We start from the raw sequence: 17,758 nt of genomic DNA, 5'->3' as shown, positions 1-17,758 counted from the left end.
AATGGTTTTTTTAATCATATAAGAAACAAACTTCACTAGGATTTCGTTAAGTTACAGTACACGCCAATTTTGAAATGTGCAATTATAGTTTGATACAAGACTGATTGATTGCTCTACATCGCATAGGCAATGACAGATATTCTTAACCTTGCCCAGGATGCTCCTTGATAGACTCCACTTTCATTTGCCTACATTTTAACTACATTTTCCATTTCAAAGTCTGCTTTAGGCTGACAAAATTCAGAAAGTTCCAGCTGAACCCAGTGTTAAACTGGATGCTAGAATCAGCAACAGTACCGCTTGGGAATGAACTGCAAATCCCACTGATATTCCCTTCATGCATTCTGAATGCCCAAGAACAACAAATACTTACAAGTATCTAAGAATTAGGCTTTGGGTGTTTTGGTGTCCAAGAATAGTGGACACTTCTGACAACTTTTGGTCTTAATATAGCAATTTCCCACCATGATGTGGAAGAAAAAAATAATTAATATTAACATTTGTGAAAAAACAGACAGTAGAGAGACAAATGTCACAGAAAAACTTATATTGCAATTAGTATCTTTACATTCAGTGAAAGATTTCTATCATATGCCATGAAAAATAAGGCCTTGTGTTACAAGATGAACAATGAGTCTAAAGTGAAATATTGAACAGCTGCTCATTCCATGAACACCCTCCATCCAGTGTAACAAATGATAGAGGAGTCAAGCAGAAAGAATAGTTTGCAATTGTGCAATTAAAACCCTTATTGTAAACCATATGCAAAACGGCTCAAGCAGCCTTAATTTTATGATTTCCTAACTTCTGATTGCTTAGCCCTTATATGTTTTTTAATGTTGAGAATTTTTTATTCCTGTAATTAGTAGTAGATACTACACAGGGAGAACTTCCTTCATCATCCAGGCAAAGGGCAAGCGACAAAAGGACTCTGTAGTATTCTCAAAGCTCATTTGTATGGGGCTGGAATTTCTCACAGTCTGGGCTGCCATTTTTCCCACTTTATGTTCACAAACTCCCTTCTCGATATGCAGTAGCGTATGTTTGTGGTAGTGAGGGACAGATGCTCAGTCTCAACAAAGATCAATGTGACTCCAGGGAGCACTGTAGCGTCTTTTCTCTGATATTAGACTTCACTATCCTGAGGCTGTTCCTATGTGGCAGCTTATCAGGTTGCCAGTCTGTCTTTAAGATAGCTATCTTTATCTTACATTTTTAAATAAGAGTGTATATTTAAAAGACATACCTGTCCAATAACAAGGGGGACTACAACAGTCATAAACAGCTGCGAGAATATAGATGTAAAAGGCACAGAGGAGGATGATCCAAGCTACAAAATAAAAATATACATTAATATTGCACTTTTTTTTAGTATCTGCAAATTTCATACATAGTTCTCACACATTAGTATACATTTTATTTTATGCATAAAAACTTGGAATTATGTGCACACATGTTTAATTGTTAAGTCCCAATAAAGCATTTGGTATTCCACAATAACAAAACTAAAACTATCTCTGCTTGATTATGTTATAACCTAAGGTAATAGTTCCATCAATATTCATTTAATTGAAACCCTACTACACATGTATACCAAGTAAATTATATAAGCATTTGTAGGATGATAGTCTAAAAAGACAGGAAGTGAATCTTCCTAACTAAACAGTGAGCTCAACTAACCTTACCATTTATACAAATATCAAGCAACAAAAATTGGTGTAGTTATTTCAATAAATAACAATCAAAAATAGTGAAGACACATGTTTTATTTCAATGATGTCAAAAAAGAGATCTACTGAAAGCATGTAACTATTCTTTCACTAAGACAACTGAACTGTGACAGGCTTAGTCTTCATATAGGTGATCTCTTTATGATTGTAAATGTTAAAAGTTTTTTGTTTACAGATGCAGGTAGAAAAGGTGAACAAACACAGTGGGATTTTTGCAACCTACTTCAGAATGCTAGGTCATTTAAAAGTTTAATTTAATGTAATTTAACATATCTTTAACAGCAATAGAATAAGCATTAAGAAATATATAGTAAGAAGACTGAAACAGCATTGTCAGAGCTTCCACAGACAACCGTTTGCTTCACGATGAGGGTAAATGACATAAAATTAAGGATTTCACAGATCCACGTTATATTTTGTACTTCACTTTAAAGATCCTCAAAACGATGACAGAATTCAGAATCTTTTCAGCTCCATCTAAACGATGCTGATTTCCTAAAACATTCTCACCTACATCATTCTCATAAATTACACTCAGATTGCATTACACTTTTGACACTTATCTTCCTCTCAAAGCCACCTGCAGGAATGATAGACAAGTTGATCATACAATCTAGTCACTTCCTATAAGTCTGCCTAGAAAAATCAACATATGGCCACAAACACGGGTTTTGCAGAAAACCAGATTCTTCAGAAATTCAAAGAACAGAAAAATCGGAAATTTCACATATTGAAGGATTTTACTTTATTCAGATATATACAACTGAAACCTTTACCTATAGAAAATAATCTGATGAGAAAATTCCAATTATACCACTTTTACAGTGGTTTACGCATATATGCGCTGCTTTTTGTAAACGCCATTTGTATATGCACTGCTTGGGAAAATGGTGAACACACCTATGGGGCTGTCTGTATGCAAGCTGAGCTTTTGGTGCACGCAAATGGCATTAGAACTGGGAAACAGCATGAACTGGAATTAACTTCTAACACTAGAAAATCATGGGACTTTGAATGTTGCTTGGCCAGCTTAGAGTTTAAGAAAGTCACTTGAGGTAGAGAGCTGTCTCCTTTTAGCCCACACCCAGGGCTAAACAATAACCAGTTGTTCTATCACCCAATCTCCCCTCCCCAACCAAGAAAGGGAATTGGGAAAAGGAGGGAGACTTGTGGGTTGAAATTTAAACAGATTTAATAAAATAAGAAACCCAATATCAATACTAACACAAAAGACACAAAGTTATACTTAGCTCATAGAGTGGTGGCAAGTCCCTCCAGGGATAGCAACCATTGAGGAGAAGGAGGGAGAGGAGAGCAAAGAGCTCCCCATCCCTAACAGCTTTCCCGTTTATAGTGAAACTGATGTTAATGTTCTAGAACACACCTGTGGGCCAGCCTGGGGCAGCTGCCCTGGCTTTCACTGCTAATGGCCTTGATCACCATACCACAGCTGGCCACAAACTGAAACAAAATGTAACAGAAAATTGATTCTCTAAATTTTATCCCTGCAAAACCAGGACAAGAGCCTTGGGCAGAACATATGTAATATGGCTGTTTCCTATGCGTTACCTTAACTGGCAATATCAGGTAAGAGTCTGTTCAGCCATTTAATAAATTACAGCATCTGATCCCCATCACCTTCAATTTTAACAATGTGGGCCCAGAAGACTGTTGGAGGGGACCTGAAGATGATGTCATCACCGAGACTTTTGGTCTGCAAGTAGGGTGCAAGTGAGAGCACCAAGATTAAGGAGCCTAAATATCCCATGGAGTCAAGAGGGAGAAGTAAAGGCTTGCAGGTGAAAATTTAGATCACCCACTTGAGTATCTGAAGTCAGGCAGTACAGCTACTCCATTTCCAAGGGACACGGGGCTCTCTGGATGCTTCCTTGTAGAAAGTGAAGCAGAAAACTCCATCATACCACTCATGATCTCCTTCTTGTTTTAATTCCTGTAAGGAGCTTCTGAAATTTTAAAAGGTCATAGTTTTTCAAACTGTATGTGGATTTATTTTTTGCTATGTGCTGAGGAGCTAAAAGCATTACTTACTGTGTATCCAATGAAGCTTTTTCAAATGAAAGTGAAGACTTTTAAACTTTAAAATCTGCCTGGGTCACAGAGGAGTGAATCTAACCAAGCAGTCTGCATGCCAGAACCCTCTGCATAGATTCACAAAACTATGATACTTTGGCAGCGGCTCTTGTGCATTTTTATAAAAACATTGATTGGACTTCTCTCACTACTTGTGCTCAGTGGATGCATAATCAGTTTCTAAGTCAGGAATGAAAAATTGTTCAACAATATAACACACTGCTGAAAAAAGCAGCCATTCAAACAGCAATAGTCTTGCCAGCTTTTTTAAATACTACTTCAAATGTGTCATCAAGCTGTTGTGGATTCTTAAGCACTTGGTATAAATAAGGATATGTTTTATTTTGGGTGTGGGGTTTTGGGCTGTTTTTTGTTTGTTTTGGTTTGGTTTTTTTACATAATTAGAAACTGAATTACAGGTACTGTGCTGGGATGCTAAACCAGTTTACCTAGGAAAAGTAAAATTATTTTATTCAAAGAAACAATCATCTTCTATATCAGGATATCAGGGCATGGTTCTTCACCTTGTCAACTTCACCCCACGCATTCAGGCTCATGTCACTGTCATCTGGACCACCACAAGGCAGACATTTCAGGTAACCATCTCACCCTGACTACATTTTAAACAAAACAGAAATCCAAATGTCAATCCAAAATGTCAAAATGAATAAATAAATAAATGATTCATTAACTCTCCTTTTGCCCAGAGGAAGCAAGTTCTTCAAGTACATCTGGTTTGTAGGGGTAAAACACCTCTCCTTGTAGAAAAAGTTACGTTTTTCTGCTTCTAATATGACTCCTCTCCTGCATGATCCTATGACCACACTATTTTTGATCCTGTTTCAGTTGTATAGTTGAGAATCATATTCTTCTGCCAGTCTCCAGCACCTTCATTACTTTCTACAGAACAGCATGGAGCTAGCTTTTCTCTTGGGTCCTTACGAGGTCCTAACACTCTGCTACACCACACCTGGGCACAGTGGTTTGGAGCAGTGTGTTTGCTAGGCTCTGCCCCCGCTTCTAATGGTATTAGACTTCCCTGTCCCACCTATGGTACTGACATTACTTCTTCAAACAGACTTCTGAACTTTTGTTTCTTTTCTGTATATTACGACAGTAACTTCAGTGGACTGTTTTTTATCAGAATCTGTTAGACAACATCTATAAACTCTTGTATTACCTTAATCTTAAATCTATTCCCAGAGAAAGACATAGAAGATAAGATAAAGGCTGAAGAAAAGAGAAGGCAGGAACTTCTCAATCACACAGAAGAAAAAGACGTTTTAACCCAGATTCTGGACATACAGTGGCCAACCATGAGGAATCACAAATGCTAAAGGACCCACAGGTAATGGATGCATAACTTGACAAGGACTGCCTCAACATTTCTAGTACGCAAACTCATCAGGCTCACAAATCTAAGTGTCTCATGGACTCTCAGACATTGCCTGGGTTTCAGACTTCCTTTGAACTTGGGTATGTTCATCGCATCCATTTTGACAGAGAAGTGAGAACTGAGGAACAAATAAAAAGCTTGATATAATGTTAATCAAACCTTCCTACACATTAACAAATGCAAATATTCTGTCTGAATGAATAAATATGATTTTGCTCAGGTTTTAGTTGGATCAAGCTAAGTTCTGTGCTCCATTTGCTGTTGTGAAACAAAATTAAAAAAAAAAAAAAAACAACACCTAGATGATCTGCATTGCAGCAAAATTAGCATTATGCTAAAATGTCTGTTTGTATTTGGCTGCCCTCCTTGTTATAATAATCTCCACACCTAAAAATGAACCTTTCCTCACAGGCAAACAGAAGTACTGTAAGAACTGGTGTAAAAACATCATAGAATCAAACTGCTGATTTATAGCTATAAAAAATAATCTGATTGGAATCTCTTTCCAAACAATTCTGTCACCATGCAATACTTCACACCTGACCTGCAGCATTCTTGCTAATTTAGTCACAGACCTTTCTTCTCAAGACACTGTCTGTTTTAAAAAACTACTGGCAAATTATTTAGTGGGTTTCTTTATGAGTTTGTGGTAGAAACATTGGCTTATCCTGAATTGATAGGATATATTTAACTGGTTGTGGTGAAAACAAAAAGCGAAAACCAACCAAACAAAAGAAACGTTCCTTGCATAAAAACAAGGTGATTCCACATCCCAGTTTAGACTGCCTCCACAAGCCAGATGCTCCATTCTCATCATTCTGGCCGTTCCCACATCTACAACTGCCACTGGCTCAGAAGAAACACACCTCCTACCCGTCCGCACCAAATTATAATCCGGTGCCACATGTGCTGCACACATCGAGTCCACTTTGGAGGCAGCTGTCCTTTGGGGCCTTACTCTTCCAGTGTTCTCCTGCAATTAACATGTTTCCTCAGATTGTGTCTTTGTGCTCTTCATATACCATCAGCCAGCTTCAGCCTCCCCAGCTGTTGAGCACAGACAAGGAAGCAAGGCAGGGGTGAAAACAGGGCAGTACCGCGGGGAAGGGTCACTGGCTGCTCTCTCATGTGAGATGTTTAATTTAAACTTTTAATTTCCCCTTTCAGGTCAGGCTACTCTGACACCCATCTTTTTAAATTTTGTCTTCCATGCTGTATCGTCACTGCTTCTGGGTACTCTCATTCAGTCCAGATTCAGCTGCCTTAGAGGCCTGTCTAGACCACCCCATGCGCTAATCACTTTCCGTCCTGTTGTGGATGACAGCCCCGTTACAGATAGGACATGGAAGGTGATGCACTTTTAGAAAAGATGTGGATGGGATCCAGTCCAGTAATGGAGGACAACGAACAAGAGTGACCAGCTGAACTAAGCTCTCCCTTGCTTTGGACTCTTTCCAGAACCCTTACCCTGACCCAGCCATGGTGGCATGCTACGTTACAGCAGAGAAGTATGCACACCGCCCTCAGTAACCCAGGTAGCTGGCAAGTGGAAGTGCTTTGCAGTGAATACACTGCAATGGGCAGTAACTGTAATCATGCTGAGGCCCTGGAAAGTAGGAAGCATCCATGCTACTCCAAGGAAACGGCACTGATGGGCGCCTATGAGTTCCACAGTATCCAGCTTTAGATTTCAGGTAGGAGGTTGAAAGAGATGAAACAGTCATTCCTACATAACATTTCACAGCAGTGTAAACAGAGTTGGCAGGTCACTAGGATGTCCTTCCTAACCACTACTTTAAAGGCATTCACATGCAGAGTGTTTAGATACCTCTGTAAGAAAGGCAGAGAAGCTGTGTAAAAGATGCCAGCTCCCAGAGACTGACCAAGACTCATTAGTACTGAAATCATCCACCTCTAATGGGTGCTAACAGCAGGAGATGGAAGGAAGAGGAGGCACGTCACTGAGAATGGAGCTTCCATAGTAAGAGAAGAAAGAGGGTTTGGTATTCAAAGGCAAATAGGCTCCAATTTCCTAGCGCTGGCAGAATCAGAGGTATCAGAAAGAATGTATTTAAATTTTACAATACAGCTTTTAAATCTGCCTATCAAAAACTGCAAGTTGTCTCTTACCTCAGAGAAAGGGGCTAAAGGTACGACAGAGATCACGTTCAATGGTTTAGCTGTCATGTATTTTAACAAAGAGATCTTTCATTGTTATTCTTAAAAATTAAAGGCAGACATAAGTCTCTAGTTCTGCTAAATGAAAGAGATATTCTGGTCTTATGGTATATTTTGCAAAGTCTTGCATAGTCTATATGCTTCTGTGGCCATGGGAACTGATTTGGCACAAACATAAAAGAACCTAGCTGTCTATATATACCCTCCAGTTTTGTCTTCCAAAAAAAAAAAAGAAAAAAAAAAAAGAAAGTTTCATAATCAGAAGTGTGGAAAAAGAAAAGCTGACAATCCGTCAGCTTGTTTTTTTTCTTTTTTCCTGGCTTGGGCAAGGAGATTGTATATTTTGGGGTTCCCTTGTTAAAGTGATCACAGATGCCTAATCCTGTTCTGGGTTCCCCTATGACACATTAAATACCAAGCCAATCCAAACATACCTGTCGATTTTAAAGCCTTTTATAGAGCTGTAAAAATAACCATAGGTATTCTCAATCTGAAATACATCAGAGTTACTCTTCCACTTTACCATGGTGCAATGATCTTGAGGGCTAATGTAAAGAAAATGAGATCAAGCGTACAACCCAAAGGCACCTAAATGGGAGTTAGGTGATTAATACCCTTGGAGAACTGAGACTTAACAACTAGTATCCAAAAATTCTGCTGCAAACAAGTGGGTGACTACCTGGAAATAAATAGATTAGTAAATACAGGATAATTAAGAACCACAAATATTATGTATCCATGAAAAAGGCAGCTGTGACATACCAGAAGAAATAAATCAATCATGGTAGGGGCTGTGCACAATTCTTATTACCTGGGCTAAAGAAGGAATTAAAGCTGTAACAGGTGCACAAAACACCTCAGAACAAGGGATTTGGGTTGGGTTTTTTTTTTGTATTTATGTTTTAAAGACTGAGAAAGAGGATAGGATTGTACACTATGTCTGAGGCAGGGTGATAAATTTCAGAGAAGTGCAATTCAGGTGTATGACAGCATTGGCAATAAAGACAAATGGGTAAAACACCTGTCACAAATACCTGCTGGAAATTAGGTTTCTGCTCATCAGAGACACAAATTTCTAGTATTGCAAGGGTGGAGGGAGAGCAAAAATCCTCACCTTCAAGTTGGATCATGTTCGGTTTTGAGGTGAATTGCACAGCATGGAAAAGACTGGGTGAGTCGGGATGGGATCCTCCTGGTATCCTGGCTCTGTGACCCTATTAAGATGTGTGGTTAGCTTCTGCTGTGTAGAAGCAGGATGTGTACCTAAAAGTCTCCCCTATCATCGTATAGATGAAATTTTCAAGAGCAAAACCAAGTAGAAAAGAAAGTCCTTCACAGAAACGTTACATATTTTAGAGTCTTCTACCTAGATAAATTTATAGTATTTTATGTGTGTCAGGAAGAAGGAGGGCCCCTGTTATTCTCCGACTGTTATTTGTATGCAATTTACATAACAGAGCCATAAAAGGTGAATTTGAAAAAAAGAATAAAATGATTAAGCAAATATTTCATGGCAGTGATTAAAAAGTTTTGGTTAATTGTAAAGGGTTTGGATCAGATCAGATAATTTTGTCTTCCCCGTGATTAAAGAGGAAGAAAAGTGTGAGGTAAATAACCAGGTAGAAATAATGATGCACTTTAAAACTTCCACATGAATGAGTTGATCTGTTAACTGCTACTACACTGTGCTGCTTCCCCCTCTTCCCTCCACTGTAATCAGCCTTTTGTCACATACTAGTGAAATCCATTAGCTGCAACTTCCTTATCAACTTCCAAGGCCTTCCAGCTACAACAATATTTGCATATTTAACGATTCATTTGACTGGTATCAACTCTCATTTAGCAAATGCTTGAGAGGAAAACCAAGACACAGTGTGTAGAAATCCTGTTTAAAAAAAAAAAAAGTAATGACAGCTCCTTTTAATAAAAAGATTTATCTGAAATACATGGGATTGGAGAAGACTTGCCAAAAATTTGGGAAGCATCAACAACTTTCAAAACAGTGTTTTAATTTAAGGATTGTGAATACAAGGGGAAGATTTCAACTTCAGTATTTCAATCAGCTTCTAGTTTTATTCATATCCTTATTCACCAGTCATTTTATTTCAGTTTTCTCTGTGATACTTGCACAGAATTTCCTTCACTTGTCTAATCCTTGAATTCTTTCAGCAGAACTACTTTCTAGTACTTATGGCATCACCCCTACAATGCCACCATAAAAACACCTACTATACAATTTAGAATTTGAGAGGGGACCAGAAAAGAAAACATCACTGAATAAATCAAGAAAAGGAGCAACTGATAAAGCCTTGGGAAGAGTCCATTTTGACACAAATGTCATGGTAATCTTTGGTAAAACAGTAAACCTGGGAGCAATGCGTGACAGTTACACGGAGGTTTTTGCCAAGTGTATTTTTTGAAATACACGTGAATTTTGCTGTGGCTTCTGAAGAATGTAAAGTACATGAAAATGTAAAACACTTACTTATCTCTAGCATTTTTCTTGATGGCTTTCAATAAAAATACACAGATTCACACACCTTGACTTTTGTTACTTTGATAGCTAACTGGCTGTGCTTCCCAGGACTGAAGAGACCACATTCATCAGGCACTGAGTCTCAACAGTAAGGGTAATACCACGATGGTGGCAGAGCTGGGATACTGTGCCATAAAACCCTCGACATCACATTTGGCTCCAACAGGTGTGCAGATGACTGACTTCTTGTATTTTAATACCAAATACAATCAACAAATTCATAAGCTTTCATGGCTTGGTAAAACTGCCAGTCCACGTGCCCAACCAACTTTCAGGACAGAGAGGGCAACTCTATCCCAATGTGGCTGGAAAACAACAGAGCTACATTCACATGAGAAAGGTCACTCTGCATAATCCTCTTACATGGCAGTACAATATCTATGCTCACTCTGCTTCCAAGGCAAATCCAAGAGACATGACCTTGCTGAGGCATCAGGCTGGCCTCCATCCTGTGCAATACAAAGGCATATGAAATCCCTCAATGAAAATAAACCTGCATTCATACATATTGCTGTTTTTCATGACTAAAGTTACAATCTAAGGCCATATAAGTGAGATGATACAGCTCCAACTGTTGCAGAGTGCAGTGCTCCTGGAGTTCTGTCTTTCAAATGAGACATCATAAACAGATGCTGACATCTCAAGGTTATTAGAGAGATCACAGCACTATTATCTTCACAGTGTGATGACACCTTTTGTTTAACTGTCTTTTAGTAATGTAAATGTGCCCAAATGCAGCATACTTAAGAATTCAAATCATAAACTGTTATTACAAATCATAAAATGTTATTATAATTACTAAAGGAAACAACTAAACTGAATAGAGAGAACAAGTCATATAATAAGTAAAGATGGATAGTCATACCCAAGTAACTAACTTCCTCAGGCATTACTTAACCTATTCTTATTTATTGATAGCAATATAGTTATTTCCAAAAGCAAAATTTAGTCTACACTTCAGTTTCTAGTTGGTGGGGGTTTTTTTTCCCCAAATGTCTTTGAGAAAATAAAACTTATTTATCCACTTTGATCATGAAATTTTTTAATCTGTTACCTCTGGTTTCAGCTAAGTATATGACCTGATAAGGGAAAGACAGACAGCATCCTTTTCTGAATGCTTTGGTACACAGCTTCCTAATCATCATTAATGAAACACTGCAGAACATTGCAAAGAAATGTGAGCAGCATAACCCCACGTTACCTTGAAACTGATGTATCTTACAGCACTTCGTTTCAACCCTCCCGCTCACCACATGTACGAATGCTAACGAATTATATATAGTTTATGGGACATTGCCCATTTATAACATCTTTGCTGGGAATGTAACATATTAACTGTTAATAAGGGTTAACATGAGGATGACGATATTGCAGATTAACCCATCTGGAAGCCAGATTCAATAGCTTCTTATTAGGTAAAAAGTTAATCAGAGGTATTCATGGTGAAGGCAGCTATTCTTTAAAGTCTAGCTAGGCATCCTCACAAGGATACAGTTCAGTAATTATGTGCACAGTACTTAAGGTTTCATTAAATCAATTAGAACCTCTTAGAACACTTTTTTAAAGTAAGCTTTACACCAGAAGCTTCACAGTAGAAATACACTTTTCAGAAATGAAACTGACAATCTTATGTTCAACAACATTCCTTTAAGATGATAAATTATTTGCATTAAATGCATTATTATAAGCGTCAACATGTCTATATCAATGTTGTTTAGACAATTTATATTTACCTTACTAGGCAATTATGAACAGAATAGGCAGTTCAGAACATTATATTCTCTGGTGCACATAGGGCAAAATTTAAACCATAACCGCTACCGCAGGTTAGGCTATATAACAAAAACAAGCCAATGGACAACAATGTATTTTATTTCTGGCAGCACTAAGGGTATTTTATGGAACACTAATCCAATATAGCATTCAGACTATCATAGTATGACTCTGTAGAAGAGTTAATGCTTGTTAAGTACCAAATTCAGGAATTAAAATTCACTAAAGCCATTGACTTCAAAGGTCCCTGAATGGTATTGAGAAGCCCAGCTCAGCTACTGTTAAGGTAAATGAGATTTTTATCTTGAAACTTGAAAATTCCACCCTTTATTAACTGAGCACTAAGGCTAAAGTTGCATGACTAAACTAATGAATGGTCCAGAAAAGATAACCAGGAAATTACTAGTCAGTGTTTCTCACTCCACAGTAACTACACAATACCACATGATCAAGCAGCAGGTTGCAAACAAGCAAACAGAAGCCTGTGAACTGCGTGCCTGAATCCACAACATGTTGAGCAGGCCAGACGTACCAAGGAAACGCAAAGGAAAATCAGAGAGGTTCACGAGAAAAAAAGGTTTCAGCAATCCAAACCACAGACTTCCAGGGTACAGGAGCAGTGCAACAGGGCATGCACATTTAGTTCGCTATCCTAAATACCTGCCAGTGGAGAAACTGAACCTTCAGAGAAGGTGGACTCATCTTGGCAAGATGTGCTGCTGGGTTGACCAGAATGGCTGCTCTTCATGTGTCAGGTCCTCAGCAAAGATATCAAGGAGTTTTAAATATTTATATACCCCAAGCGAAGCCCTCAGGTTTTGGGCTTTGTGACAAAAAAAAAAAAAAAAAAAATGCAGCTTTTGTAACTCTCCCCACCCCCAGAGTAGTTTGTTTCTCATTCTGATGAAAAAATGTCAGTGTTCGCGAGAGGGCACGGAGACACCGCACGCAGACCAATATGATCGTTAAGCAGATCTCGTTTATTTATGTATCTGAGGGTACATTTATATTATTCTATTGAGGGTACATTTATACTATTCTATTTTTGTACACACTCTGTGTACATGTCATTTCTATTATGATTGGTTAGTATGCTTTGTTCACACGCCTCTATATTAGTTCTGATTGGCTTATGCTAAAAAGTTATATCTTGCAAGTGCTGCATTCTTTCTTATTTTTCAGCTTCCCCATATCTTATTTTTCTCATAGCCAAGGTCCTCAACTTCCCCCATATCTTGCTGGTCTCATAGCTCAGGCCCTTGTTCTGTATTACGATTGGCTAGTTCATCACCACCCCATTACCACCCCCTGGACATGCCTGGACATAGCTCGTTCAGTACCTCGTTCCCACCATTGTCTCGTGGGAACCCCACAAAAAAATAATTCGTGTGTGTATTTTCCTCAAGAACAGCTCTGAGTCATGTTACAAACCGCACAACAATTAACATGCATTTTACATACTTCTCACACAATGTCTCCAGGGCTGATAGGAAGAACAGAGGCGTACACTTTGCTTTCTTGTTCTTGCACATATAAAGTTTTACTACCTCTTTTGAGAAGTAACAGTGAAAACTGCATTTTATGGGACAGAATAGCTTGTTATCTGTCCATAAAGCCACCAAAAGAAAGATCTTTATCTTGCTTGAAAAGGTATGCAGATCATTCCCTAACATTTCAATTTCTACAGAAAATATCCCTTTTGGCTATGTAGAGCACCAAAACTCAGTGAGGTATAGCAGGGTTAAAGTTGCCAGTGAGCAAAAGTAAAAAGAGCTGAAGTTTCAGCCACTTAGAAACAACAGCACAGGTCTCTGGATGAATGCCTGTGGAAGAAACATTGTTCCGTACAGGAGGGAAGACGACAGGAAAACAGTGAGGCAGACCATCTGGAATCAATGTATTCAGTGCAAGAATAACAAAACACCCACTTTTCTCAGAACAGTTATCTTTTTCAACCTACAGTAAGTCTGTGGTCCCAGGTATATCAAGAAAGCTTTGCTGGTGTGTATTGATATACACAATATGGTCAAATCAGTTCTTGTGTAAACATAGCTACATCAGATGAATTACAATTTGTTATAGTAAAATAAAAATCTTCCCATGCAGCTTTACTGAAGCAGTAGTTGATAATGTTACAGCCACTCTCACAGTACTAGTTACACCAGCTTAGCACACACTGCTGTATTTGTATACAGTACATATGCTGCTTAAGCATCCCGACTATAAACAGCGTGCCACTTGCATGCCACTTACAAATCATGTCAGACTAACTTCACACTTACCCCCCTTTCCAGGGTGCTGGCTTACATACAAGGCTGTTAGTAAGATAAACATAAAGGACATATACCTCTCCTGAAATCCTTGAAGTACTTCAGCCTATTTCCCCGCTCTTGACAAAACCACAGTCCTCAGTTACTTGCACCATATCATACCACACCACACCATACCATTTATGCCCGCAAATCCTCAAGCACCAAGACTTCCTAACTGACAAAGGACTTTACATCTGTTAAAGCCTCTTCATTGTATGCTAATATCCACGCCTTTATAAAACATGAAGATAAAACTTTGTATTCTCCTTTTTCTTCTACCACGAACTGTAAGAACCAAGGCCCTCACTGAAGACTAACGATTGAAAAAGAAATCTTGAACTAACAGGAATGAAGCAGCATCACATTTAGTGATACACAGAGGCTCCAGTAATTTGTCTTGCTGCTGCTGCTATCTCACTAACCTCTATCACAAAAATACTCATGGGCTTAGTTGCCCAAGAGTGAGGCTCTAGCTGAACAGGGCTTTCCCAGTTGGCCTGTCATTCATTCTGGATCAGTACGATCTTGTCCAACTTCTGCATGTGAAAGCTCTCCAAGAGATCTCCTGAATTATCATCTCACTTGGCAAGTGTTTGTATTTTACCCAGCCTGACCGATAGCATATGGTTTTGTAATTCTGCAAGAACATAGGGTTTTGGTCCTCTCAGAATGAAGTGCAGGCAGTGTTTGCATTCATTGTGACATATTCCGATGGCCTTTCTGGGAGGCAGCTTACTTCAAATACTGAACAGAAAAGTCTTCCTCGTTATTTAAGCATTGTTAAATCACCCAAATTTATATCTTAAATATACTGTCTAATAGGTGCAAGATTACCCAGTAAAAAGACATCTTAAGATACAAGATACTTACAAAAAGCAGAAGCAGAAGTGGAGTTATAACAATGCCCTGGAAGAAACAAACAAACGTCTGTTAGTCAGGGAAGCAGAATAGTCTGTACTTCCTTGTACCCTAGTGCATGGAAATACACAAACATCATTTAACATCACAGAAATTAAGAAACAAGGTGGTCAACTTTGCTCTTCACTGTGTACATTCTTGCACATCTGTATGCCAATCATTTTATAAACTATACTCAGTACAAAGTATCCTTTTTTACCTCTAGCTTTCCCCATTTTGCACCTAAGCCCCTGTATTCTAAAAGATCTGATATATAGAAATACAGATAATTTCTTTTAAAAAAATATATTAAAGCTCTCCCCTCACTGTGCTGTATCTTAACTTCACTAAGCTGCTCCTCCTTGGGGGGAGACTTGTCATCAAGTCGCATGCTACCCAGTCCCAGGTCCTCTTCTGAGCAAAAGCCACATCAAGCGTGATGAATTAGGTGTTGTGACTGTGTAATGTAAACTGATATTCCCCAAGGAAACGAGCTGAGATCTCAAAACTCATTTCACTTGATTGGACTTTGCGTCTCACTGGTAGAAGGCAAGTCTTTCATCTAATTTAATCACACAGGACCACCTCAGCCTTCCACATCCCCCAGGCAGACGCAAGCAAAAAGATTTGTTGTCTTCACTGACAAGGAACAGGTTTAAAGCTGGTGATTGGATAAAACAGAGGATTTTAAATTTCATGAGAGCAAATCTTAAAATGAGTTGTTTGGATTGGGAGTTAACATGACATGCATCAGTTTCATAGCTGCAAATAGCAATTCCCCATCATCCTTCTATCTGACTTCAATATTTTATTATTGCTCAATAAAATGATTCTATCATTTAATGCATGCTAATTCACAAAGCTTGCTGAGAACTTCTCTAAGCCAAGACTGTTCTTCATCTAGAGATGTCTCAAGAATAATTAATCTTTCAGCTATTCACAAACTTTATTGTATAAAGGCCAAAAGTCCAAAACTTGCTCACATCCATCTAAAAGTATGCTTATTTTCTGTTTGTTTTTAGCTCCAAGTGAAAAACAATTGAACAAAAAATGCAGTTGTCCCCTGCTCTTTATTTAACCTTGAGTAACACAGCTTTACTTCAATCCTTTGGAAGATAATATAAAGAAAAACCTTATATGACTAGTTTTGTATTTACTTTCTAGGTCCACAAGAAGTCATGGATCCAGACAGCCCATTAGGCATAGAGAGTTCCTATTGCGCTCTTAGAACAAAATGCAACAAGTAAATGCCACAAATGATAGCAGACAAGAAGGATCAAGGAGGCAACAGTTAAGCTGTGCAACTTGAAGACTCTACAGAATTTAAAAACATATTTGAAATAAATAATATATGCCATATCTGACTGCCCCACAGCCTAGCTATCCATAATCATTTTTTTGCAAATGTCACAGCTGAGATAGATCACAAAAGACTAGAAAGAGTAGAAGTAGAAGCAATAAGAATTGCTTCAGGGAGTCACTCACTGTTTACAGGGAGGCCTAGAGCAAAATGCAGATAACAGTTATGAAGAAATATGGGTGTTCAAGTATACCAGCTGTAGAGGAAGAAACAAAAATTGAGGAAGGGAGGAGGCACCAAGAGCTGAACTGACACTTGCATACAGCAGCATCTATGATGCTTAGAATGGAGAACTGACAGGAAGAGCTGTATAATGTAGATGCAACACAGTCACTTCATCAGAATGGCCAAACTCCAGCTTTTATGATGTACTACTAAGAACACGTGAGCCAGACTTACCCCTTCTTCCCCCTTCCCCATTGACAACTACACTGCACAGCTCAAATATTACCCAGTGCCTGAGTATTCCTGTAATTTTGGGATGGCAGAACACCGCTGCAGCAGGGTTCCATCTTCAGACCTTTGCACAAGCGAAGAGGAGCATGGATGGAGCAGGTGGCGATAGGCCAAAAGTATCCTGTACTCTAACTAAGCATTGAGTGTAGGGAGAAGAGAGCACACTGCCAGCTGGTGAGTACAGCCAGCTCTCCTCTAAATCTGAAGGAACTCATTTGAGTCAGCACCATTAGTCATTTCTTACGCACTTCATGCCTCAGTTCATTTCATAGCGCTTTTATACATTAGCAAAAAAAAATGCAAAGGTAGAAAACCCAAATCAAAACAACCTTTCCCCTCATCTTGTTGATAAATAAAGATGTGTCCTCTTTAGAACAGGACCTGTGACTTGGTATATATTTGCTTTAGAAGCTTGGCGATATTAACACAATGGGCAACAGCCACTGCTAATTCAAAGCGTATGTCACAAAAGGAAATGTTACCTCTGTGACAGTAACACTTCTTCCTAACTCTGTAAGCAAAGAGGAACAGAATCCTGTTATACATCATAAACAGATTCCCAGCTGAGCTTGTTGAAAAGCTAGCATTCAAAAGGTCAATTCTAGAAATTGTTTACAAAATTTTGCTATTAAACCTGGTGATCTTAATAATCGGAAGCAAGTTTCCTGTTGCCTCACCACAGAAAGGATTTACAAGGTTGAATTTTCCCATTTGCAACATATACACAATTCCCTGGGAAGTTAAACAATTCCCTGACAGAACAGACAACTTCATATTAAAAAACAGATGCTGTTGCTGAATCAGAGTAATTTTATGTTAATGTTTATTTTGATAAGAAGCACCAGTTTGAAAAACCACAGAGATTACATTAAAACCAAGGGTTTCTTTTCAGTCAATAGTGCTGTGGTGACTGTGATGGTTTACGGGTGGAAGCAAGGCAGGATTTGTTAGGAGAGGGAACCTCTGTTACCAGACCGACTGATGGGAGTTGGTAAAGAACAAACTTTGGGCACATAAAGCCCGTTTATA

The 17,758-nt window shown here is 38.6% G+C and overlaps 1 protein-coding gene across 5 annotated transcripts in view; it reads right to left on the bottom strand.

The window, feature by feature from the left end:
• SLC10A7 (solute carrier family 10 member 7) overlaps positions 1–17,758 on the bottom strand; it is a 150,315-nt gene that overhangs the window by 36,896 nt on the left and 95,661 nt on the right. For 3 of the 5 annotated variants that reach the window (XM_068402887.1, XM_068402890.1, XM_068402891.1), the window contains exons 6-7: positions 14,887–14,922; positions 1,247–1,330 (exon numbers count right to left, since the gene is read on the bottom strand). In XM_068402887.1, the coding sequence (XP_068258988.1) occupies positions 1,247–1,330; positions 14,887–14,922 (120 nt within the window). The remainder of the gene's footprint in view (positions 1–1,246; positions 1,331–14,886; positions 14,923–17,758) is intronic. The other 2 variants (XM_068402889.1, XM_068402888.1) reach the window with 2 other exon arrangements.

Source organism: Nyctibius grandis, chromosome 6 (assembly GCF_013368605.1).
Source record: "Nyctibius grandis isolate bNycGra1 chromosome 6, bNycGra1.pri, whole genome shotgun sequence".
In the NCBI taxonomy this organism is placed as follows: Eukaryota; Metazoa; Chordata; class Aves; order Nyctibiiformes; family Nyctibiidae; genus Nyctibius; species Nyctibius grandis.
This window is presented reverse-complemented; position numbering and strand designations above follow the sequence as displayed.